This window comes from Acanthochromis polyacanthus, chromosome 2 (assembly GCF_021347895.1).
Source record: "Acanthochromis polyacanthus isolate Apoly-LR-REF ecotype Palm Island chromosome 2, KAUST_Apoly_ChrSc, whole genome shotgun sequence".
Classification (NCBI taxonomy): Eukaryota; Metazoa; Chordata; class Actinopteri; family Pomacentridae; genus Acanthochromis; species Acanthochromis polyacanthus.
The window spans coordinates 33,630,890-33,658,417 of NC_067114.1; the positions used below are offsets into that span (position 1 = coordinate 33,630,890).

At 39.8% G+C, this 27,528-nt stretch overlaps 1 protein-coding gene across 2 annotated transcripts in view; it reads right to left on the minus strand.

Moving 5' to 3' along the window:
• The window catches only part of ano1a (anoctamin 1, calcium activated chloride channel a), a 101,921-nt gene that overhangs the window by 56,605 nt on the left and 17,788 nt on the right, over positions 1 to 27,528 (minus strand). For both annotated transcript variants that reach the window (XM_051941918.1, XM_051941911.1), the window contains exons 3-7: positions 18,287 to 18,634; positions 11,849 to 11,947; positions 11,316 to 11,467; positions 3,683 to 3,737; positions 858 to 909 (exon numbers count right to left, since the gene is read on the minus strand). In XM_051941918.1, coding sequence (XP_051797878.1) covers positions 858 to 909; positions 3,683 to 3,737; positions 11,316 to 11,467; positions 11,849 to 11,947; positions 18,287 to 18,634 — 706 coding nt within the window. The remainder of the gene's footprint in view (positions 1 to 857; positions 910 to 3,682; positions 3,738 to 11,315; positions 11,468 to 11,848; positions 11,948 to 18,286; positions 18,635 to 27,528) is intronic.

Sequence of the window (27,528 nt, forward strand, 5' to 3'; positions counted from 1 at the left end):
AGAACTAAGGGCGACTGTACGGGGCCATGGTGGGGGCTAAACTAACTTACTGGGGAGAGAGGTGGCTCACGGAATGTCCAGGGTTCGGGAGACGGGACAGAGGCAGAGTTGAGGGCAGAGAAGCAGGCAGACCGGGAGCAGACGGAGGGGTGCAGAGCGGAGGAGGGGTGACGAGGTGAGGAGAGGAAGGCAGAGCAGGTGAGGTAATCCACAGGGGAGACTGAGTCCAGGGAGCGACGTGCGTGAAATGGAGTGCGGCATGCAATGACCCAGTGTCGGAGCAGAGGAGAGAGCCAGGCTTTATACTGAGCTGATTACAGATCGCGCTCAGCTGCGCTCCTCCGCAGCCGCTCCTCCGCAGCCGCTCCTCCGCAGCCGCTTATGACGAGCTGGAGCATCGAGCAGGAGAGGGAGGGGCCATGACAGTAGCTCTATCCCTGAAGTCTTCATATGCATTACTGATTTTTATGTATTTTCATGTTATACATTTCTGTGTGGACAGCATGCTAACATGTCTCAATGATAAAGGGTTGGTTTGATTTCACTTGATATTTTGGACTCTATTTACGTTTTAAATATGCAGTTAATGATGTGACGTGATATGCTTGACAGGCTTGTTTCTCTCAGGGTCATGAATCTACAGTTTTATGTGTCTTCAAGTCAAGAATCAGGAGGATCTGTCACAGAAGATTTAGTCCATTCTTTAGTAAATAAACTGAGCAAACACAGAGAGACAAACCCAAAGCCTGCTTCCTTCTGTGTAGCAATTACACTAGACTCCAATGAGAGGGGCACCCAGATTAATTGTATATTGATTTGTTCCTTGTATTAAAGATGTAGCACAGAGATGGTCTTACCCATGGAGTATTTGGCTTTGGTGCATCTTGTCCTCTTCAGTACCTCATAGACCTGGAAGCACAACAAAAACCCTTAAAAACTGTAAAATTAAGTATTTTCTGTCACAGAAGCACGAGAATATCGATAAGGAGGAGAAGATGAACAGGTATAATTAAATCTGAGTGTAAAATGAAGTAGGCAACCTGCTGAGTTTCATATGTTTGTCCTTAGAGAAGCTGCAAACCAGCTTAGTGTGAAATCAAGAGTTTATAGTTTTATTGATGTGAGCTGAAGCTGGGAGTCAACAACTACTGTGATTGAGGAGGTCCTTCCAATACTGAGAAGTCAATCACATTATCTAGTCATCTGTCAAGCACTTCAAACTTCTGTGTAGGTGTATGTATGCCAGTGCAACAACACAGAATGCAGATTCACAGAATGTACGTCTTTTTTTTTTATTGCAGCCACTTCCTCACTTCACATGAAAAGAAGGGGTCTTATTGGAGAAAAGCTGATGTCAGAGAGCACAGCATGTAGAAACCATATGTGTCCATATGAAGAACGAGGAATTTACAACCTTAAATTCAAACTGTGTACTTGCTGTCTCTGTGAAAATTAAACACTTCTTTTTTGTCTGAATATCTCGGTAACACTTTATAATAACTATACACTATTAAGCATTAGTTAAGCATTGGTTCAGCATAATTTAAGCATTAGTTAATCCTTAAATCCTCATGAACTCATCATGAATTCACCATTAGTAATGCATTACAAAGCATGAGTAAAGACAGTTTTAAATGTTCAACTAACACATTATTAAGCATTAGTTAAACATTAGTAAAGTGCTTAATTCATCGTTAACTCATCATTTGTAACTAATTAGTTATACGTGCTTAATTAATCATGAATTCATGATCTGTATGGCATTTATTATGCATTACTAAGCACTTAATAAATCCGGTTAAAATGTTTTGTTGCTCATTGATAATCTCAGTTGTTAATACTTTATAAAGGGTTAGCAACTGTGTTAGTATATGATTTACAAACACATATTCATACTCAATGAATAACTTATTAATGCGGTTACTACTCATTAGTTAAGTATATTCCGTGAGCTCATCTAAAGTGAGGACTATCTATGCTTTATAAAGCATTTATAAATGACACAGAAGCAAAGACATACAAAGTGTCAGTTTTCTTGGTCCCAAACAATACAAGCTCTTTTAAATACACACTTTAAACAAATACAATCTATAAAATTTCAAGTAAACTTGACAAACATCTTCAAATAACAGTCTGTGATCGTATAAAATAGAAACATAAAATACAAGCTCTTTTAAATACACGCTTTGCAATCCTTAACATTTCAAGTAAACTGGTGAACTATCTCTTTAGGGCACACACACACCAGAGGTAAGTGGGTGCCCTTGAAGTGCACAAAGTGCTTTACAGTAAGACAAATATACCGTTTTCAAATATTGCAAGATAACACTAGATAATTTCTGCAACCTGTTTGCCTCTACGATCAGCTGTCATCTTACCAGCGTGACTTCTGCATTTTGGAGCATGCGCACTAGCGTTTTTGATGGTAAGAGCATGCGCAGTAGCGTCTTACACATCCCAGAGTCCTACAAGTCCCAGTCTCCTCCGCGGTTCTGGAGAGCGAGACCGCGCGGGTTTTTTTATTTTTCTCAAATGCGGAAGTCGGAGAGAGAACCCGCTGGAGAGATGACAGCTGATCGTAGAGGCAAACAGGTTGCAGAAATTATCTAGTGTTATCTTGCAATATTTGAAAACGGTATATTTGTTTTACTGTAAAGCACTTTGTGCAATTCAAGGGTACACACACACCAGAAGTAGGTGGCTGCCTGATTCTGGGATTCCGCCAATGTAATTCAATGGGAAACGAGCGGATTCCTCCTCCTGCAACTTTTACCTTTGGCAGGAGGAGGAATGTACTCGTTTCCCATTGAAATGCACTGGCGGAATCCCAGAATCAGGCACCCACTTACCTCTGGTGTGTGTGTGCCCTAAAGAGATAGTTCACCAGTTTACTTGAAATGTTAAGGATTGCAAAGCATGTATTTAAAAGAGCTTGTATTTTATTTTTCTATTTTATACGATCACAGACTGTTGTTATTTGAAGATGTTTGTCAAGTTTACTTGAAATCTTATAGATTGTATTTGTTTAAAGTGTGTATTTAAAAGAGCTTGTATTGTTTGGGACCAAGAAAACTGACACTTTGTATAGCTTTGCTTCTGTGTCATTTATAAATGCTTTATAAAGCATAGATAGTCCTCACTTTAGATGGACTCACGGAATATACTGAACTAATGAGTAGTAACCGCATTAATAAGTTATTCATTGAGTATGAATGTGAATATGTGTTTGTAAATCATATACTAACACAGTTGCTAACCCTTTATAAAGTATTAACAACTGAGATTATCAATGAGCAACAAAACATTTTAACCGGATTTATTAAGTGCTTAGTAATGCATAATAAATGCCATACAGATCATGAATTCATGATTAATTAAGCACGTATAACTAATTAGTTACAAATGATGAGTTAACGATGAATTAAGCACTTTACTAATGTTTAACTAATGCTTAATAATGTGTTAGTTGAACATTTAAAACTGTCTTTACTCATGCTTTGTAATGTATTACTAATGGTGAATTCATGATGAGTTCATGAGGATTTAAGGATTAACTAATGCTTAAATTATGCTGAACCAATGCTTAACTAATGCTTAATAGTGTATAGTTATTATAAAGTGTTACCAATATCTCATATAGGATCCACCTTCCTTCCATCCATCTACTAAAGCACATACTTACTATTGAACTCCTGGTCTTGCTGTCAAAGAACTTGTCCCTGTCAGACAGATCGAATCTGGCAACAAAAAACAAAACACACCCAGTATCAGTTACAGGTGCAGAGGAAGAGTGCAGGCTTATAGGAGCATGTAAAACAGGCTTTACTCCACTAAAGTCCATAGGTACAGGAAAGAAAAAAAGGGGAGTAAGAAGGAGATAAAGGGCAAGAAATCCACCTTTGCAGAGTTGCAGACTCTATCGCTAAAGGTATTTTCTGTCCACCTTGCACACAATGAACTAAAATTGAAGCTACCATCACATGAGAGTTTATGTAAAAATACAGTCAGACTACGTGTTGCCTTAAAACTGAATTCGGATGCTTCAATGAGATACCATAAACATTTCTAAACTAACTTCTGGAAATAGGACCACACACAAATACTAAGAAGTCACATGTTCATGCACAAGAGGAGGTCATGCATTTACTGACTGCATTACCAGTCTGGAAGGTAGATAAAAGCACAAACATATACAAGTTAATATCCTGTCTCATGAACATCAGTCCTCCTATCTAAACCAACTGAGCACTCCTAAATGTTTCTATTGGCATGACTGTCCTCCGTCTCTCCTCACTGTTGTTTTAATCTTCACTCTTGTATTCATTTTCTGTGTTTCTCTCTATGCTCAGTCTGCGGTCATGTTTTGTCTTTTCATTCATTTATTCTACTCTGGTATCAGGGTTTTGTTCATTACTCATGTGTTCACAGAGCAGTCACTCCCACCTGCTGCATTACCTGATTCCACTCTGCTCATCAGTCCCTCACTATATAGTCTACTGGTTAATTGTAGAATACTTGCAGGATTGTCCTTGAGCATTCCAGTGAGTATCCCAGCCTTGTTCTTTCCTGCCTGGTTTTTGAACTGTTGTGGCCACTTCCCTGCTAGGTGGACTGCGGCTCTGCTTGCTGTCTGATTTCTGTTTGCTAAATAACCGGCTATCCAGCCTTGAAACTGGAGTAAATCTGCTCAAAACCCCTGGAGGATAAGCCTGAGATAGAATAGCCCATCTCTGTAACTCTAAAATAACTGTCATGAGCTCTCAGCAGACAGCTTCAAGACAAATATACACTTTGTGAATTTACACTCTTTAGCTTGACAAGTCAAATGTAACAAGTATAAATGTAAAGATGGTGTATGTATGTTTTGTGTATGCTTTGCTATTGCAAAGTCAGTCAGGATCACAGGAGGAGAAAAATATGTGTGTGTATTAACAGAAGACAATGTTAAACAATTATTTGGCTAATATTATAACATTGCGGATAGTTACTGAAATAATGGAATGAACTGAATACTCAGATGCACAAAACAAATCTGTTTACGCAGGTGTTAACTGTCAGACTCCATGCATATGAAGTGAACATCATTCTTAGAAGAAAAACCTCTTTAAGTGTGTGCTCCAGCACTGAGAGAATTTCATCACAGTGACTGTGTGGGCAGCTCCTGTCACTCAGTTCGCACTTGTGTTTTTGGTGGTGCTCAGTCTTCATCAAGACAATTCAAACAGACCTTGTGCCTCCACTGATAGTCAGCATGAGTAAAACCTGCAATTTTGGCGGGACACTTTAATCCTTCATTCAGTGCCAGAGCAACTGAAACGTCTCAGCAAATTACATAACTGAATTTAACTCCAGACTAGTCTAAATGTAGGAAAATGAAACATCATGTCTGATTAAGACAGACTGTGTTAATGTGCTTTGAATGCCACATTATGCTGTAATCCATAATGAGGCCTAATCTCAGGGAAATGGCCTGTAGCATTTTCAGAATCATGAAGATTCAGTGATGGAGAAGATGTGGAGGGAGATCTCCTGCTAGCTGTTAGTCAGAGCTGTAAATATAGCTGCTCACTGCCCACTCGCTCCTCCATACATCCCAGCAGGTTGACAGTAAGACATTCCTCTTCTATGATCACTGACTTTGAAAGCAGTTTCGGTTGTAGGTACTAAAAGAAAGCATCTGTGAAGCCATGACTTCCATCAACAGTTAATCCTATTAATTGCTGTTCTGAAGCCTTTATTCTGCTATCCAGTGTGTGATTTAAAATCCTCTATCCCAGTGCTGACAAAATGTAAATGTCTTGTGTGACTCAGACTAGCTGTGTTTGTTTCCTGTGTGACAGAAAGATAAGAGTGGGGGATTCAGCAGGAGGCTTTAGCTTCCTTTCCATGGTTTAGTGAGCTTTCATAGGCTTGTTGGGGAATTTTCTTCAATTTACACCTCTGTGGTGGGTTTCTAGAGCAGTTCTGCTGACTGTTGCAGATAGTGAGAGCAGGGTGCAGGCTCAAAAACCAAAAACAGTGAGTTCAGAGAGCTTCAAAATCCCTATATAGCTGAAGGTAGCAACAGGGTGAGTAATATTTCTCTGTAGGTTCATCCCTGTGAGTAACAGCTTTTAAATTACACACACAGCAATTATTAACATGAAAAATAGAAACCGTTGTTGGACATGCACTACAATCCAAGTATGGTTCGCTCATTCGTTTTTCCGTTTCAAAATAAAATGAGAAAAAACAAATAATTGGCTTGTTTTTTTGTTTTAAAATGAAATACGAAAAACAAAAAGCAGAGAAAGAAAAAAACGCTTCGTTTTTACAAATTTTAAGGTTTAAACAAACAAAAAAAGCCTTTTCCCATTTAGAAGCGACCGACAGAACTGGAAGTCAAAGTGTGAATTCGTGGCGACTTGACTTGACTTCTCTGTCAAACTCCGCACCACGTACTGTGAAAACAAGACATTATTTAGAGCGAGTAGATGCATCACTCTAAGAACTCATGATCTCTGTTAAGAACCGGCGTGTAGAACCCAAGCAGCAAGCGACAGGCAGGTGGGTGAATTAAATAATACATTTATTTTACAGAAAATAAGACAACAGGCACTCCATAAGGGAGGTACGGAAAATATACAAAACGGAACTGAAACTGAAACTAAGGATGGCGGCTCGCGTCCGCAACGGGGCTGAACTAAAACTATGGTGCCATAATTGGGTCAAAAGTCACGCGCATGTAACTCTCTCTCTCGCGCGCATAACACTCTCTCGCGCACGAAACACGTATCCCGCGCGAGCGGAAAAAAGTCTCCACGGGCGCGTAGCAATGTCTCCGCGCGCGAGGAACCTCCTACGTGCACAGAGACATTGCTACGCGTGTGCAGACCAAGCTCCATGCGCCCAGTGTCTCACGAAACTGTCCTCCTGCGTGCGTGGAGCTCTGATCTACGCGCGCGGGAAGAAGACTTTTGACCCTTTGTGGGCAGATATCAGTGCTTGCCACAACCTCCCTATGATTGGCTGCCTGTGACAGCAGGAACTCTCCCCCCACGTGGGATGCCACTGTATACAAGCGAGGAAATGGTTGTGGAGCAGGGAATAACACGCGCATCAAGTCTCGTAACACATCTCAACATACACTCAGGAAACGAGCTAACACCATGAAAGGAGCTAAGCGCAGTTAGTAACTAACACCACAGTCCGTGTAGCAGCATTTACCATGATGCTAACAATCTCACTATTCTCTGGACGCACACATCTCCGAACACCACACCAACACGAGATCTCAGGCCTCGATGTCTCTCCGCGACGCAGTCTGCTGTCAATATCGGAAGTCGTGCTTGTCCCGAAGCACCCTCCAGTGGATGAGTAAAACATAGCACCAACCGCAGCCCTCTCTACTGTGACAAGGTGATGTCATTTCCTTTCTTGTATACAGTGGCATCCCACGTGGGGGGTGAGTTCCTGCTGTCACAAGCAGCCAATCATAGGGAGGTTGTGGCGAACACTGGTATCCACCCACAAAGGGTCAAAAGTCTTCTCCCCATGCGCGTAGATAAGAGCTCCACGCATGCAGGAGGACAGTTTCGTGAGACACTGGGCGCACGGAGCTTGGTCTGCACACGCGTAGCAATGTCTCTGTGCGCACAGAGTGTTTTTTGCGCCCGTGGAGACTTTTTTCCGCTCGCGCGGGGTACATGCTTTTCTCGTGTGTGTAACACTTTCTTGCGCGTGACTTTCGACCCAATTATGGCACCATATAAAACTAATGGAAAAGGTGACTCACGTAAAGTCCAGGAGGGGGAATTGAAAGGCGAGGTGGGGAGCTGAGCTGAGTAGGCTGGTGGCGAGGATATGGCGAAGACTGAGGAATGGACAGAACATGGGCAGACGCTGAAGCTGAGGAAGGGAGATGAGCAGGTGAGGGTTCCAGGGTGAGAGGGGGAAAACGGAGCAGGCGTGGAATATCCAGAGGTTGACCAGTCCAGACAGCGGTGTAATCCAGATGGGGAATCTCAGTCAATGGCCCAGCAAGGCGCAGTGGAAAGAGCCAGGCTTTTAAGCAGCACTGATTAGTAATCCGCACTGGCTGTGCTGAAAAGCACAGCCACTCGTCATTAGTTAAACGAGCCAGTGCACCGGAGCAGAAGGGGGCGTGACAATCTCAGTGCGAACAAAATTGCTTTAATGGTCCAAGCAAGTATTTTTAAGTATTAAAATGTCAAGAACTCTGGCGATCGCTGTTCCAGCTGAACTGACGATCAGGTTAACTGGTAATAGTTTCTAGAGATGTTTTGTTGAAGGTTTCTCCTGACCAGACCTGGTTGTGTGTCAAATAAAGACACTAGACAAAGAAAACTTCCCCGAAAAACATCGCCATCATTACTTAATAAAGTCTATATCCATGTAAACATCACCTATAGACGGTTAAAAGAAATGTCTCGAATTTTATTTCTAAATTCCATCTTTTCCTCTTCACCGTTCATAAAAATACGTGTTTTTTTTATTTCGCCAGCACATTTCCTTTTACTGTCTGTAGGTGATATTTACATGGATATAGACTTTATTCAGCAGTGATGCCGACGTTTTTCGGCAAGCTCTTCTTTATCTAGTATCCTAATTTCACACACAGCCAGGTCTGGTCTGGTCAAATCTGCTACGAAAAAATCTGGAGACGGAAACTATCACCAGTTAAACTGGAACACCGGCACCAATAGATAGCATCCCATCATAAACTTTCGTCCATACGTCGGACCTGTCTATAAAACACACAAGCGTGAAAAATAACATTCTACAGTTAATAAAGTATGGCACTGAAAATATCATATCTGGTTAATAGAACAAATTACAGCTCTCTCCAAATCAGCATTAGACAGGACTGCGTCTTCTTAAATTGTTCTCCATGCAGAACCTCCTTGACTCTCATTATGCACTATAATAATATAATATAATATAATATAATATAATATAATATAATATAATATAATATAGAGCAATGTGGAGCTCCATGGTTTCTATGTGGGTTTTGTCACTCTGAAAGAGAATGAAATTGGAGAAGTGCTCCAGTACAGCCATTCTAGATGTGTTCACGAGCCAGACCAGCTTTAAGCTGTTCTTAATCAGCGACTTCCGGTGTTGCAACAAATTAAAACAACAGCCATATTTTGTATTTCGGGTTAAAAAGCAAGAGCAAAAATCCAACACTGTGGTTTTTCCATTAGTTAAATAATACGTTTCTACATTTAGGTTTTAAAAACTGAAAAACAAAAAAACAACGTGGTTTATTGGTTTTTTAGATTTTATTTTGAAACAGAAAAACGAATGAGCGAACCATACACTACTTCATTCACTACACATGCAATGGTACATTTTTCATTATGTGTCAACCCACTGTACATGGATCCATATAATTAAATGCAACTATAGAACATAGAGATAAACTCTCCAGGATTTTTGCTGATGACATGCTACAACATACATTAACTCTCAGAAAATGTGCACCTCTTGTCAGAGTCAGAAACTGGGGGATTTTCATTTTTCTGGCAATTCTCAATTACTCATGCCTGACATGCCATATATGCAAATCCAAGTTTAAAATTGTGATATTTCATCAAAATTATTTCATTCTAATCTCTTTTTAAAAAATTGTCTGTTCCAGATTGTGTAAATAAATAAATAAATTATTTGCTCCTCCATGAAATGCCATGCTTGACTCACCTCTGACCAACAATCACGTAACAAAAAATTCAGGAACTTGTCATCTAAACTGCAGGCTGTGTTTACACAGAGCAGAGGAAAACAACTGGGAAAATATGGCATTATAGTTTTATTACACTAGATAAAAACAATTCTAAAGTTCTCTCTACTTCTTTTCATGGTTGTACTGTGTCCATAGAGTTGCAGGACTTTATACTGCAGGGAAAAAAGAGCCCACAGTGTGTTCAGCTGTGTCAAAGCACCCAGAAACTGCTTGAGGTTTTATCAGTTTAATGAAACCATTATAGCAGAAATAGCACTAGGACAACTTCACAAAAGGAACTTAATATATGTACACTAGCTGTTCAATAACATTCATTTTGGAAGTATGAATTTATTGGACTACACATTTAACATGTTTAAAAGTTAGGTTTGTGTGTTTTACACATTTCTAAACTGATGCATAAACAGACCGTCAGGTTATGACGGGCGGCATGGATCAGTGGGTACAGTGACCGTCTTGTAACTGGAAGGTTGCCGGTTTGATCCTCAGCCCGTCGAGCTCATGTCGAGGTTTCCCTGAGCAAGACACCGAACCCCTAATTGCTCCTGGTGGGTCGTGGTTAGCGCCTTGCATGGCAGCTTCCGCCATCAGTGTGTGAATGTGTGTGTGAATGGGTGAATGTGACGCATCATGTAAAGCGCTTTGGATAAAAGCGCTATATAAATACAACCATTTACCATTTATGATTACTACAACGCAGTGTAATGCAGATAAGCATCCATGTTAAAAAAACAACAACAACAAAACAAAACAAAAAAAAACGAGATGGCGCAGCAGCCCCTCCAGGAAACAGCGAGAGTGACAGTTTGGAGTGTCTTGCCTGTCCAACACATTCATTCCGCAAAACTTGAACATCAGGGCAATGAATGTTGCTGAAACTGCTAGAAGTGAGAGTGGAGAACATAAACTTGCATGAAGTGCAGATCTCACAGGACCTGAGCTGGAATAATAACACTTCAGCGATCTTCAAACGGTCCCAGCAGAGACAACATTTCTTTAGGAAGCTGAAACAAGCCTCTCTCCCCACCAGCATCCTCAGGACTTTCTACACCTGACATACTGCATCTCAACATGGTACTTCAGCTGCAGTATGTCAGACCGAAAAGCCCTGCAGAAGATAGTCAGGGTAACCGAGAGGGTCATCAGAGTTTCCTGCACCTCTGTTCAAGTACTTTTCCAGAGCCGCTGCAGTAGCGAGACACTGAGTATTGTCAGGGACTCCTCACACTCTCTCCCTAAACTTTTTGAACTGCTGTCTTCAGGCAAATGTCTCCGAAGCATCAAAGAAAGAATGACCAGACTGATTAACAGCTTCATTCCACAAGCAGTCAGAATACTAGACTGCTGATCTGATTTTGGATCCTTGAGAAACACTCTCATCTGATATGACAATAAAGCTTCATTTGATTTTGATTTGATTGATTTGGTGTGGTAACTCGTGTAAAGTAAGTTTTTTTTAACTAAGTCAGTTTATCAATGTCCAAGTAAGCAACACATGGCTTAACAAAGGTGTACAATTTTATGACTTTTAAACTGAACTTAGAAGGTCAACACAGATTTGACTTACAGATGCTGCTTCTCTCTGGAGAATGGATGAGAGAGGGATTTGACACTGTCTGGTCGGTTGGCATCTACTTTTGGGTGAAGAGGAGCTGTAACTTTGTGAATGAACAATCGGATCTTCTCCACCAGATTGCTTCCTTGTTTGACATCATAAACCTGCAGAGAAGATAAAAAAACATTGCTTTAAGTAGATGAGGTGGTGAGGCTTAGATTTAAAGAATAAATAGTAAAGAAGGAACTATGCATTATGGTACTTGACAAACGGCTGATGGCTGTTATGTACTTTGCTCTTTCTATGATCAGATTTTCATTGCAAGGCTTGTAAGGGCTGTCACTTCAAAATGGCCTCATTGGGGTAGCCTAACACCATATGAACAGAAAGGACAGAGCTCTAGAAAACATTTATCTTCACACATTCACAACTCAGCACTATACAGACTCTTAGAGATAATTCACTCAGCTCCAGAGAGGAAAAAACTACACTAAATATGCATATGATGGAAAGGAAAAATTGACAATTTATTGATGGGGCATTACCTTCTTTGTTGGCATCTTGAGCTTCATGAACTCAGCCTCTCGACACAAAACATTCCAAGGAGCGTGGATCTTCAAAAAACCAATTCCAGGGATCTTACACTGGAAAAAAAAACAAATTTTGGATAATTAAATAGTAGTTGATGACTTAACAAAACATTAACCACCCTTAAAAACAACATGTTTATGAGAGCTGACATTTCAGCCAGTAGATCGCAGCAGCATGCTGTTAGTCTGTTAGATATGAAGCTCTGCTAACTGACAGGAAAATCCTCTGCATCCACTTCAGCAGAAACCTATGCCTTTCTATGTAAATATGAGATTGTCTCTGCAGCCTCTAATGTTATGTAAAACCACTCATGCATTGTCACACTTGTTTCACACCTTTCACCTGCCCACTGACCTGTCTGGATACAGAAATACATAATAACAAATCAGAATCACACAGAATCTGGCACACAGTGCACTGTATATTGCATGATACAACATTAAAATCACTGACAATTGAAGTGAATAACATTGATTAACTTTCTACAGTTGCACTTACTGGAAATTTTGATATATTAGGCAGCAAGTAAACAATGAGTTCTTGATGATGATGTGTTGGAAGCATGGAAAATGGGAAAACGTAAGAATCAGAGTGACTTTGACACGGGACAAAATGTGATGTCTTGACGAATGGGTCGGAGCAAGACTTCAGCATGAATCCTGTATGGATTCATGTTGGATTTAACCTGATGTATACTGTATATATTTTACCATCACTAGGCAAAAAATTTCACACAAACCTTTTAACATGTTGTCATTTAGGTGGTCTCAGTGTTTGGGTTCAGGCATATGGGTTCTGTAAAGCATCTTGAGACTATCTGAATTTTAATTGGCACTGTATAAATATAACTGAATTGAACCGAATTGAATTGAAAATTCAGACCACGAATGATGGGAGACTTTAGCCAAAGTCAGGGCTTTTCACTGATCAGATATGATTGCATAAATAGCAAGTCTGTGGTAAGAGGAGGATGTGGTGGCTCAAACAATCAGGTTGAGGACGTTTTCTTGTGAAAACTGGAATTCAAATCCCAGGTGAAATCTCACATGTTCTCCTGGGAATCCATGCTTTCACTGGGCACCATTATCTTTGCAAAGCACGGTTGTCATGCTTATTGTCACTACATTGCCATGTTCACAGACTGTGATGCAACATTTCTTTTCTTTAGAAGTGCTTATTTAATCAACTTTACACTTGACACTGCATTGACTTAGGTCTTCATCAACACACCGGCCAGGTTTAAAGTAATTTGGAGGAATGGTTGCCAAGAAAAGCCAAGAACAGATGGAAATACCAAGAGAATCATTTAATTGTGAGATGTTGTGCAACTCTTCATGGGTATTTTCTTTTTCTTTGATTTTTTATGCTTAGGAGTAAATAACTTCTGATCTTTTCTTATGAGCATGCAGTATTGGAGTGTTTAACTGTTACGGTACAGTGGGTACGGAAAGTATTCAGACCCCTTGAAATTTTTAACTCTCTGTGTCATTGCAGCCATTTGCCAAAATCAAAAAAGTTCATTTTATTTCTCATTAATATACACTCAGCACCTCATCTTGACAGAAAAAAACAGAAATGTAGAATTTTTTGCAAATTTATTAAAAAAGAAAAACTGAAATATCACATGGTCAGAAGTATTCAGACCCTTTGCAGCGACATTCTTATTTAACTCACATGGTGTCCATTTCTTCTGATCCTCCTCGAGATGCTTCTGCTTCTTTATTGAAGTCAAATGTGTGTAATTAAACTGATTGGAATTGATTAGGAAAGGCACACACCTGTCTTTATATGACCTTACAGCTCACAGTGCATGTCAGAGCAAATGAGAATCATGAGGTCGAAGGAACTGCCCAAGGAGCTCAGCGACAGAATTGTGGCAAGGCACAGATCTGGCCAAGGTTACAAAAGAATTTCTGCAGCACTCAAGGTTACTAAGAGCACAGTGGCCTCCATAATCCTCAAATGAAAGAAGTTTGGGACGACCACAACTCTTCCTAGACCTGGCCGTCCAGCCGAACTGAGCAATCGTGGGAGAAGAGCCTTGGTGAGAGAGGTAAAGAAGAAGCCAAAGATCACTGTGGCTGAGCGCCAGAGATGCAGTCGGGAGATAGGAGAAAGTTCCACAAAGTCAACTATCACTGCAGCCCTCCACCAGTCGGGGCTTTATGGCAGAGTGGCCCGATGGAAGCCTCTCCTCAGTGCAAGACACATGAAAGCCCGCATAGAGTTTGCCAAAAAACACATGAAGGACTCCCAGACTATGAGAAATAAGATTCTCTGGTCTGATGAGACCAAGATTGAACTTTCTGTTGTCAATTCTAAGCGGTATGTGTGGAGAAAACCAGGCACTGCTCATCACCTGCCCAATACAATCCCTACAGTGAAACATGGTGGCGGGAGCATCATGTTGTGGGGGTGTTTTTCAGCTGCAGGGACAGGACGACTGGTTGCAATTGAAGGAAGGATGAATGCGGCCAAGTACAGAGATATCCTGGAGGAAAACCTCTTCCAGAGGGCTCAGGACCTCGGACTGGGCCGAAGGTTCACCTTTCAACAGGACAATGACCCTAAGCACACAGCTAAAATAACAAAGGAGTGGCTTCAGAACAACTCTGTGACCATTCTTGACTGGCCCAGCCAGAGCCCTGACCTAAACCCAATTGAACATCTCTGGAGAGACCTCAAAATGGCTGTCCACCAACAGGGCCGGCCCTAGGACTTTGGTGGCCCTAAGCAAGATTTTTTTTGTGGCCCCAAAAAATGCACAGGGCAACTACCAAATCACGTGCACAGCTTGTAATTGGGTTAAAACACATGCACACGATAAACAGCATTAACAGATTTATGTTTTATTGGAATAAAGACAGGGACAAAATGCGAATCACACACTTATTGTGGTGTGGCCCCCTCTAGTGGATGTGGCTATAAACAACGGCATAGAGTGTTTATGCCAGCGGCCGGCCCTGTCCACCAACGTTCACCATCCAACCAGACAGAACTGGAGAGGATCTGCAAGGAAGAATGGCAGAGGATCCCCAAATCCAGGTGTGAAAAACTTGTTGCGTCATTCCCAAGAAGACTCATGGCTGTACTAGCTGAAAAGGGTGCTTCTACTCAATACTGAGCACAGGGTCTGAATACTTATGACCATGTGATATTTCAGTTCTTCATTTTTAATAAATTTGCAAAAAATTTCTACATTTCTGTTTTTTTCTGTCAAGATGGGGTGCTGAGTGTACATTAATGAGAAATAAAATGAACCTTTTTGATTTTGGCAAATGGCTGTAATGACACAGAGAGTGAAAAATTTCAAGGAGTCTGAATACTTTTCGTATCCACTGTAAGTATTATGGCCAATTAGGCATTTAATGAACATTTAAACTTTTAAAAAATATATATATATGAGCCACATTTTCAAAACTGAGGCACATACCAAACTGTAAAACGTATATATTATACCCATAGTTCTACTTGAATTAAATTAGACTTAGTGATGTTGGTAGATGATAAAGTCTACGCAAACAAAATGTCCTAACACTGTAACTAACATTCTGAAAGTGCAACATAAAAACATGTTTCCCTACTTTCTTTTAGCATGTGGTCATTGTACGTTTTGTAGATGAAACATCCTAAGCTGTAAAAGAGTAAGGCGATAACAGCATCAGCAAAAGAAGCTACACTATAACCACAATTTCTGTGTATCAGGCTGCCACATCATTTACCATCTCAACTCAAGCCTCCATAAAGCTTTGCAAAACGATACTGTTTCCAAATTTTGCCCATACATTTTGAGGCCACTTACAATAACCCCTGATGGCAGGCTGAGTTTTACACTGGGTTGCTAAAAGCCTTTTCCAGAACATATTAAGATTAAAGCTGCTTTATGTCAAAGGTTTGTTCATACACTTTTTAATGGATGAGTCACTTTGGGTCCATTTGTCTTTTCCACAGAAAAATGACAAAAACTCTTTCCAGTTCTCCATTAATGAAAACAAATCTCCCTGTATCCATGGCTCCACTCACGTAGCTCAAACACAGTAGTTACACAAGAGTCACCACCAAACATCTATATTTAGATGAAACGAGATTAAAAAATAAACATAATAATTTCAAAGTAATACTCTGGAGTCAGTTCAAAGATGAGGATTAAATAACCATCTGGCTTACTTTAAGCAACAGATAACTAACTTAGATCTTAGTCACTTCTTTTCATTAAGAAAAACTAAACATTTTTGATGTTATTAAGATGTAAACATGACATCCATTCAAGAGCTTACTGAACACACAAACTAAATGGTTTGGTTTGGCCCTTCACTGGCTCCTGTTGTTTGTAGCCATGCTAGAAGCAGAGGTGAAGCAGTGGCCAGACGGTAAAATGTGCTAAATATCTGTGTGCACATGTTGTGTTTACAATGATGACTGAGTATTTGGTTTGCCACTTCAAGATTTTCAGTGGCCCCATCTGGACCACCTGAGTAAAAAGGTTATTGTGTCTGGTTCCTCATAGACAACGTAGAGCTTCTTAATTCCGTTGTTGTTTTGGCGACACAAAAGCTGTTCTACACACACACAAACAAAAGCTCATCCAACTCACTGACGCCCTTCTGTTTCTGGCTTTGCACAGCACCACACCTGCCTTCAAGCTGTGCCCATGTATACAATTTCATGAAATATTCTCACCTCCGTTCACACCATTTAACCTTCACCTATTAAAGTAAGTGTCAATTCATTCATTGGTTGAAACTCTTGTCTGACTTTGATCTCGTGATACCACCAGAAACTTTTCACAGAGGAGTCCAGATGCAGCCATTGAAAATTTTGAAATGGCAAACCAAAACCAAAAGCCATAACTTTTAGGCCTCCGATGATCAGACTTGATCGTGGGTGCACATCCCTGGTTAGTGTGGGTGTTGGCGTTGGATGTAAGCCTAGGCAGTGTAAAGTGGAGGACGAGCTGTTGCCTATACAGCACATCCCCCTTCTCCACATCACTTATGGGTCCAAAGAACAGCAGGACCATTACAGTTTGACACCAGCGACATCACAGGAGTTGCCACAACGAAGTTGAGTACCACGTTAATTTCCCTTAGGGACTCCAACTCTGGATTTTTTCCTCCAATTATACTCCTGATGCCTTCCCCCCAAAAAGGGGGACCGTGAGGCAGCGGGGATTGCTAGATGGCCGCCATTGGCTGTCCTGAGATTGCGCCCTTTGGCAGGTCTTGTTTATAATATGGCGTCTAGCCACCCTCCTCACCACTTCTCTTGTGAGAACTGGTGGGGGAGCTGACAGCCTGACCCTGGGGCAGGCAGTACTGGGTTACAGGTTACCAGTAGCAGGTCCATTTTGGACCTGACCTGACTGTCAAAAGCCATAGCTGAATTTCAGATATCCTACACTGCTGCGGTATATAGACTATTTTTTAAACTATAACAACATGAGAATTAAGGAATAGCATATGCTGGTTTCTTATTTTACTGTTAATGTTATTACTCCACCAAGGAACGCGGGTTGTGTGACGACTGGCATACGTTTGTCTGTCAGTTTGGCTGTTCGCAACATTACTCTTAAAAGGATTAACGGATTTGGATGAAATTTTCAGGGAAGATCAGAAATGACACAAGGACCAAGTGATTACAAATCAACCATTGCGGACATATTAGGACTTATCCATCAGAAATGATACAAAGAACAGTTGATTAAATTGTGGAGGTGTTTCAGAGTCCCATCAATTCTCCCCGCCCACTACATATTTAGGTCACGCGATTTGGTATTCGAACATTACTTACACACACCTGTGCTCAGAGCAACATAATTTAAATGGTCACATTCTGTGGTGTTGTGATTTCTGATCATCAATAACTAAAAAATAAACAAATGTTGCATTTCTGACAATGCCATATGGGGGAATAAACAACCTTGGCAGAGTACTGCACTCTGTGAGTGTTTTTCTAGTTAATTATTTGATGTGCATAGAATGGCACAGGTACGGCTAGAATTTTGATATTTTGGGTTACCAACGCTTCAAAACAGTCAAGGGGAAGAGATGCTGTGGAGAATTTGAAATGAAAAGGTTTACCTATATGCAAGATATGTAGATGTACTTGCACCATATTTTTATACTGTGTTAATGAATATTAGTTAAATATGGAGAGGTTCATATGAAAGCAACCCATGCTGCACTTGTTCACTGAGACAGTTTAACATTTTCCAAACAAAGGAGTTAGTCATCTTCTATAAGTTCTATCATTAAAACTGAAATGTCCTATGAGAAAATATAGATGTATATAAGCCAAGCAGCCAAGGAGGTTTATGTCAGAAGGAAACAATGTGACCTCAACAAAAAGTCAGCTCTCAAAACACTCCATCACATTCAGACCTACAGTCTCACCCCATCATCCTTTTCCAGCTCTAGCCCCGTCTCCAGAAGGTTTTCTTCAAACTCCTCACGCCTGAAGCGCTTGTCATCCTCATGGTAGTCAGTCCGCTGCTCCTGGGCAGTGATCTCTGGGTCTTCTTTTGGTTGCAGCGGGGCTCGGCTGCTTCTCATGCTTAGGCTGCGCCGAAGCCGTCGTATGAAGTTGGTGTCGCCAAATCTGGACGACTGCCGCCGGATGCCACTGGGTTTTTGGATGTGATATGCCAGCACATAGTCCACACGCCGCCGCCCATCAGAGAAGTACGGGCCTAACTGAGGGTTTAGAGGTGAGCCATCATCTGCGTAGAGATTTTTCAATGGCTAGAAACAAGACAGAGAGAGAATATCATAGATTACTGTATGGATGTAGAAATATTTCTTACATTGACACAAACACGTCCTCTTTGAAAACACACACACACACACACACACACACACACACACACACACACACACACACACACACACACACACACACAAAGACAACACTGCTGATCTGTTTTCATTGACATTCATCAATTTCTCTGTCCTTTTCAGATGTGCCTGTTGTGGCCATCAGCAAACTGTGTCACATCTAAAGAGGTTAAAATAACTTTAATGATATTTATAGCAATGCAGCCACTACAATAGATTTGTAATGTTGATATCTTCTTTGTTCATGCAAAATCAACTAGCGACAGTCCACAGCCAGCTGCCTCAGGGTTTTAACTCTGATATAGATAAAACACATAAACAGGAAGTGGGTGGGCGGAGCCATGGGACCAAACAAATCGTAGTTATCTGGGAGGGAGACAAACAAGAGGGATGTGACTCCCCACAGAAGCACAGTGGGCTGCAGAAGCTGGAGGAGGCTGCCTCCCCTTCTTTGTCTCTCTCTGACATTGTGGCCCAGCAGGAATAGTCTTGGTTCTCCAGCTGGCCACTACACCACTGATAGTGGCTAACAAATGTGTTGATAGCTAACACTGGGTGACCAGCTATCCTTGAATATACTAAAGTTATGACAGTTTGTTCCATGACTCCTCCAAGTGCCACAGTGTCCTCTGTCAACACATTAAACCCAAAGTGTTGGGTGATGAGAAACATATTACCCAGCTAAGGTTAAAAGTAAAAACAACTCACTATTTAAAACCAAGGCCCTCACATTGGTGTCATATGATCACCACACGTAGACAAGTGAGACTTCTGCTAATGACACATATTTTCAAACTACCAGGAGTCTGATTTGGTTATTGCTGAATCCTTATTGATCCTATGCAGGGGTGAAAGTAGTTTTAAATTCTTGCCGGTACTATTACCAAAATCCTCATCTCGCTCGAACTTCATGCATTTTAAAATAGCAAAGTTAAAACACAAACAAATAAAAACATATTATTTTACTGTAGGCCAATGGAATAGGTTTATTTGTTTATTTGTTTAGTATTAGGATCCCCATTAGTTGTACCCTGAGGTCAGCTAATCTTCCTAGGGGCCTGTTTAAAATAGCATTTTAAATACAATACAATTCATACATATGTCAAAGGTACAAAAATAGAATTAAAAACCATATATATACGCACAAACAATATTAAAAGTTCATCCTGTGACTAACAAGCTTCAAAGTTTATCCAAAGCAATTCGCCATCCTTGCGCAATAAACAAATTAATTCTAACATCTGTAGTAAACCACTCACTTAAATAGTAGCAGATTTTAGTTCATTTTACAGTATATAGTACCGTGGTTCATCCTGCCCTGACTGAACTCCACTTAACAGAAGCACACGAGAGCAGCATGCAAAATACCACGGTACAAAAGATATATATAAATATGTGCACACATACACACACACACACACACACACACACACATACATGTATACATACATATATATGTATATATATATATATATATATATATATATATACATACACATATACATACATATATTCATATAATTTATATATAATAGGTAAGAATTAAAAACGCTTGAAAATATGGTAAACTTTTTGCTTTAATTGAAAAACTGATACACATCCAGAATACAAGGCTCTAAGAACAGACATTATGTCATGAGCAAACACTCAGAATGGAACTACACATCAAAACACATCACCTAAAATATTTTCCACAGAGGCCTAAAGTAGTTATAGTAGTAGTAGTTAGTTTCAGATTTTCTGTGATAACCCATCTTCAGTGTCCCTGTCTTTTCCTTTAATCAAAGAGGTAATTTTCCTCTGCATTATTACTTTGACAAAAATTTTTGACTGTTTTGTAGTGCTTTTCTCCGTTTTTATTTAAAATATGTATCTGTCGGTGATAGCTGCTCGAAATCCAGTTTAAAGTTTTTTCAGCCAATCACAAGAACGTGTGGAATTTCAGGTGTAATTTATTGCTCGCCCCGTCCCGGCGCAAGCGGCGCTTGTTGACGTCTATTGACTAGTTGTGGACAATGTCCCAGTGCAATAAATCAAGTGCACCTACTTGCTATTGGCTGTTATTGGCCATAGCAGTTGCTGTGTTACGGAAAGTAGACACACATGCGCACTCACGTACTGCTGAGTGAACGGTGGTAGCAGGCAGCCGGGCGGAGAACCGGTGGAAAAGCGGTGTACCACTACCGGATCTTTTACCGGTATTGCGTACCACCACCAGATCTTTTGCCGGTACGCAGTACCGGACCGCACTGGCTTACTGGCTTACCCTGATCCTATGGATCCTAATACATTTTTTTGCAGTCACTTCACATTAGTAAGAAGATACAGAAAAACAAATGCCTCATGGCAGGGTGTGGATGGAGGATCAGATGATATAGCTGATGGTTACAATGGCAACATCATGCTATTCTTCAGCTGTGTATTTACCTCACAGTTCACTGGACTAATGCACTACTGGGCGCCATACACTTTAGCACTAGAGAAGCAACACCACTAGCTTCCCCCAGTGAGTGCTGTTATCAGCGACAACATGGTGCACACTGGAAAAGAAATGTTGTTCAGCAGGGACCAACATACAACAAACATCCCAGATAGTAAACTATGGGTGAATCAATGTTGAATCTATGTTGAGACCTAATGTAGAAATTATACAGAAAGCGCAAGATTGATAAAATGTTGAGTCAACGTTTGCTTACATGGATTACATGTTTGCAAACATAGATTCAACATTAATTAAACATTGACCTGTCAAACATTTTAATTAAACCAAAATACAATGTAGATTCAATGGCATCTTTTAAACACAAACTTCAATGTTGACAAAATGTTGTTGAATCAACGTTGATCCAACCATCAATCTTCAACCGTATCCACTATTCAACCTTCTTAACCCTAATTCAACATTGATTTAACATCTTTTGCTATTTGGGTAAAGTGTGATTTATGGTTGAAAAGCAAACGTTGACTCAACATTTTATCAACCTTGCGCTTTCTGTATAATTTCTATGTTAGGTCTCAACATAGATTCAACATTGATTCACCCATAGTTTGCTATCTGGGATGTGGTTCTACAGCTGATTCATGTTGTCTTTTACTGCATGCCATCAAATATTAAATGTAATAGCAAGTAGTGTGTACACAGCGATCTATTCTAGATCTATTCTGTCGGCTGTCCCTTTCTTACTGTGGGTTATAAAAGCCTACAACATGCTGACATCCCTACACCTCATACTTTACAACAGCTTTGCATTTTGCTTTCAAATGTAAAAAAAAAAAAGTGCATAGACAATAAGAGAAAGGCCACAAGTTTTCTGGTATAACGACATACGGCTGACTCTTTTCTATTTTATGCTGTCACCAAGTCCCATGAAAGGTCAAAACAAACACTGAATGTATTTTTTAGCAAGCCTGGTATGTCTTCTCTTTGTGGGACATAGTTGTTCATAAATGATTGCAAAAACATCATTGAACACTATTGCCCCCTTCTTAGGTAACATCTGGAAAAAAAAAATACAATAATCAGCTGTTTCAAGAAACATTTAAATTTTGAAAAATAAATTTACATGTTTTCAGTGAAGGCATTGTTTCACAGAGGGTCAAATGTTTGTTTGTTCAAATATGACTGTTGAACTGACAGCTTGACTGATTTATTTCATGACTTTATGAAGAAAAGGGACACTGGTTTGTCTTCACAACAGTTTATACAGTCCAAAAATACATAAAATATGAACATTAGATTTCATTTGATAATCACTGTTCAATAACACTGCTGCAGCACACTGGAACACAACCAGCAATGTTCATTTGATATTTTCCTGATTTATTCTGTGGGTAATTCTAAAAAAAAACAACTAACTGCCCTTGTCAACTCTCATTTATCTGATTACAGCTTTGTACGCTGCCACTTGATGAACGGAACTCCAGGCTATTTGGAAGCTTGTTAACCCTTTGTGTGTGTGTGTGTGTGTGTGTGTGTGTGTGTGTGTGTGTGTGTGTGTGTGTGTGTGTGTGTGTGTGTGTGTGTGTGTGTGTGTGTGTGTGTGTGTGTGTGTGTGTGTGTGTATGTGTGGTGTAACACTCCTGCAGGCCATCTGATGAAACACTGAGGCACACAACCACACACACAAATCCTCAGCTGCTTCCACTATCAGGCCTTTTGTATGAACTTGCATACAAAAGGCTAGCTGTTTATCTTACTGACAAATCTTTGTTTTGATTACATTACAAGAAAAACTATGATGCTTTTGGGAAATTATATCATTCGGGCACCAAAAAGAAGACACAACAGGGAAAAATTAAAACATAGACACAAGACAGTAGACTTTAATACACACAAATATAAAGATAAAATCCATCCATCCATCCATTCTCTATACACTGTGTTATCCTCACTATGGTCCGGGGGGGGGGGGGGACTTTCTTCAAAAGCCTTCAAGGAACTTTCTTAAAGTCCAGTGGATTGATTTAAACTACTTTGGATAACCATGACCTGGATGAATGAGAACCTACACAGACAATTTGGAACAATGCAATTAGCAAATTGCACGCTGCTAGATAGGACATTTCCTACTGTTTATTTTATTGATCCAGTATGTTTTATTTTCCTCTCACGCTCTCTTGTCATCTTCTCTTTGCTCTGTGGAAACACAGCTGGCAGTTCATCTTAAAATTTTTACCATCGTCAGATTTTTTTCTCACATTGCAGTTGGTCACACTGAGTCACTTATCAAACCCTAGCCCTGTGATAGACTGTTACCTGTTAAAGGAGTCCCCCTCGTGACCTGAATGAAGATTAAGATTAGTACAGATCTATCAATAGTCTTTAAAGGGAAATTCGGTACAAAGAAAAGGTACAGAGATTTATTAGAATTATTAGAGGGTAGAAACAGTACATTTACAAACCTAATGTCTGTGTCTTTCCCCATCTTGAAGTAGTTGTAAAAAATGTAGTTGTATTTAGTAAATCTTTACCAGTCCCCTCTGTTCCAGCAACATACAGGAGTGTCACTGACTTTGTAACAGTGAGCGAGATGTGGTAAAGTGAAGACAGCACATACTGTATGGGAATTTGTGATAGCATTAAAAGCCTGTGCTATCTGGAACAGATCTTTACATGCTGATAAAGCCACAATTACATTAAACACAGATCAGACAGTCCGCTGTCAATAGGAGAGTCATAAACTCAGGATGAATGCATTTGAATTGCCTCCGTGGCTGTAGATCAACAATGAATCACAAAGCTAATATTGATACAGTAGGAAATGTGCTGATAAGAAAAGGTCTTTACAGCCACCGTGCAGCAACAGTCTGTGTTCCTGTGTGTTTCTGTGATAGGAAGTATCATCAAGGGCTGTTGAATATGGATGTGAATATGTGCGCAAAGAATATAAACACATATATTCATGTTCAACTCTCTCTCAAAAGAAAGTAGTCATCGCTGCAAAGGTCAGAGGTCACTTCTCAGAGGGCGCATGAGGATGTGGTGGTGTACGCATCGCTCACCAATAGGAACTGTATTCTCACCAAGCCACCGGGAAATGAGGTTCTCCTCTCCTCTGGGCTTCCACACAGTCACCCACCCACACGCATACACGCATACCCCCCTCCCCCCCCTCCCCCTCCCACACACACACACACACACACACACACACACACACACACACACACACACACACACACACACATGTTTCTGAGCCATGATAAACTACCCAGTTTTCAAGTCAATAATGTTTTTCACAGCAGCACTGAGGAAATATCCGCACGCTCAAGGGTTCAAATCACAGTATATTACTGTGGAATTTTGATTCCAGTATTCCAACACAGGAAATGAGGCAGTAAAGGACGTAACAGAGCAAACATAATAGTACTTATTGGTGGACATAGATTAGATTCCCCTACACATTTTCTGGTGGTATTTTCCCTGCAGACAGATTTAGCTATGTTCTTGTTTTCTAATATCTCTACACTAGAATCCAGAGGACGTGAATGGAAATTAATATATGTAGCTCACAAATATGCAGCCACTTCACATAGAGGTGTGTGAATATATGTCACACCTCAGTGACCTCAATGTACACAGCAGTAAATATCCATCCATTCTCTATACACCGCTTTATCCTCACTAGGGTCGCGGGGGGTGCTGGAGCCTACAGCAGTAAATATCTCAATGGATTTCACAAAAGTCAAGACACAAGAAGAACATATTTCTGCAGGACTAGACAGCATTATAGATAAGCGGTAAATCAGCTTATAAAATGTAGTATATCTAGGACCAAAACCCTCTCTGAAGTTACAGCCATTGCAGCCCTTAATTCCTAAAATATAGTCGATGCTTTGCACCACTGACCATTTAATCAAATTATGCAAATATACATTAAACCTTATATCATTCACCGTGAAATTAGATATTTTTTTTGTTTGGCCTGATTTAGAACTAAAGTCATTTTAATTGTACAATATATACTATTTCCTTTGGCCTGTCATCCCAAGATCATGATTTTGATTTACTTTTTATTTTCATATGATTGCAACAAGCTGATCCTAACAACCTTATTTTCTCAAGATAAAAATAAGAGAATAGGACAACTATCAGATAAATGAGGGCTTCATCGTTTCCTTATGGCCTATAGTAATGGCCACTATGAAACAGACTCGAATGAATGAATGAATGAATGAATGAATGAATGAATGAATGGGAAAAAAACAGAAAACCTCTGAGAAACTTACTATAATAATACACTTTAGTTGCAATTACAGTTTTTTTCAATTGCTAACAAGCATTGGTCCAAACTGAAGTCACATGTTCAAAAGTCTTTACTCAGCCTGCATTTCCATCATGTATCTCGGCTAAACAGTTAATTTCATCCCCAAAACTGTTTCTCACCAACAAAACATTTTATACATGTCTCAAAATAAGCTCATTCAACCACAACACGAGCAAATAGTCTCACTTTGGAAACAAATGCTGTCAGTCTTAGGATACTGAACTGCAAAATACTTACAACAGAGAGCATTACATGAAATAAATTGTAATCTTTAAAGTTTGAATGATTTCTTTTTAGATAAATCAGTATTTTAGTATAAAATAATATCCTTGCACTTTGAGTTTTCTAAATTATTGTAATATATTGCAACAAGAATGAATCGGGAAAGCAGCAGTTTACTTCAACAACATTGAGGTATTTTCTCTGTGCCTTTGCATAGGTACTTTGGGACCTTACAAAAAATAGAATGTTTACTGTAAACAAAAAAAATGCAGAATCTCAGAATTCAGGGGGCAGAATAGAAATAAAGAGATAAAATTCAAAAACCAACAACATGTACATGTATACTGTAACATTCACAACCTGCCGTCTGCATTTGGACTCATGTTTCTATCCATTACATCTGATGTCTTCTCTGGAGATGCATTGTGGGTAGAACCTTTTTGAGTGTCTCCTTTTTATGGTTTCTGATGAGGCCAAACACAGATCACGTGAATCGGTTTTCAGCTGACAACTACACTCAGCTGTGTTTGGAATTAGGTATTTTTTTAAATTTATTTTTATTGTCAATATTTTGAAATGATTTTCCATAGATTTCAATGTGGCTGCAGCAGAAATTCCTCATGTTTTTCCCCATCATTCTGTTTTGATTGTGGTTTTAACTGTTTTGAACAGAGTGTGTTAGCATTTGAAAAATGTGCTGTAAAAGTCTAGTGTTTTGTAGGTGGTGAACTAGAAACTGAGAAAAGAGTTCATGAATTTTGGTGACTGTGGTCACTGAATGCATTTTGTGTGAAAGCAATGCAAAATGTTCAGAGTGTTCAGAGTTTTGAACATGTGACTTCAGTTTTGACCAATGCGTGTTAGCAATTGAAAAAAAACTAAGATCTTTGCACTCTGATTGTTCTAAATCATTGTAATATATTGCAAAAAAAAAAAGAATCAGGAAAGCAGCAGTTTACTTCAACAACATTTACATATTTTCTCTGTGCCTTTGTATCAGTACTTTGGGACCTTACAAAAAAAAGAAAGTTTACTGTAAACAACAAAAATGCAGAATTCAGAGGACAGAATAGAAATCAAGAGATAAAAGTCAAAAACCAACAACACATGTATACTGTAACATTCACAGTCGTCTGCATTTGGACTCATGTTTCCATCCATATCACATCTTACATCTTCTCTGGTGATGCACTGTGGATAGAACCTTTCTGAGTGTCTCCTTTTATGTATATGGTTTCTGATGAGGCCAAACACAGATCACCTGAATCGGTTTTCAGCTGTCAACTACACTCAGCTGTGTTTAGAATTACATAATCTTTTAATTTATTTTTATTGTCAATATTTTGATATGATTTTCAATAGATTTCAATGTGGCTGCAGCAGAAATTCCCCGTGTTTTCCCCAATCATTCTGTTTTGATTGTGTTTTTAACTGTTGTGAACACGGTGTGCTAGCGTTTGAAAAATGTGCTGTAAAAGTCTAGTGTTTTGCAGGTGGTGAACTAGTAACTAAGAAAAGAGTTCATGAATTTTGGTGACTGTGGTCACTGAAGGCATTTTGTGTGAAAGCAATGGAAAGTGATTCAGAGTTCGGTCCACATGGACTTCTGTTTTGCAGACTGAGTTAAGAGTTTTGAACATGTGACTTCAGTTTCGATCAATGCGTGTTAGCAATTGAAAAAACTGTAAAGGACAACATTTGACAGAGCATTCTGCCTAGAACAATTAATTTGACCACAACAGGCAGCACAACAAGCTGTGAAAACAACAGCGACACATTATTGTTAAACAGTTAAACTTCTCAAGCACCAGAAAA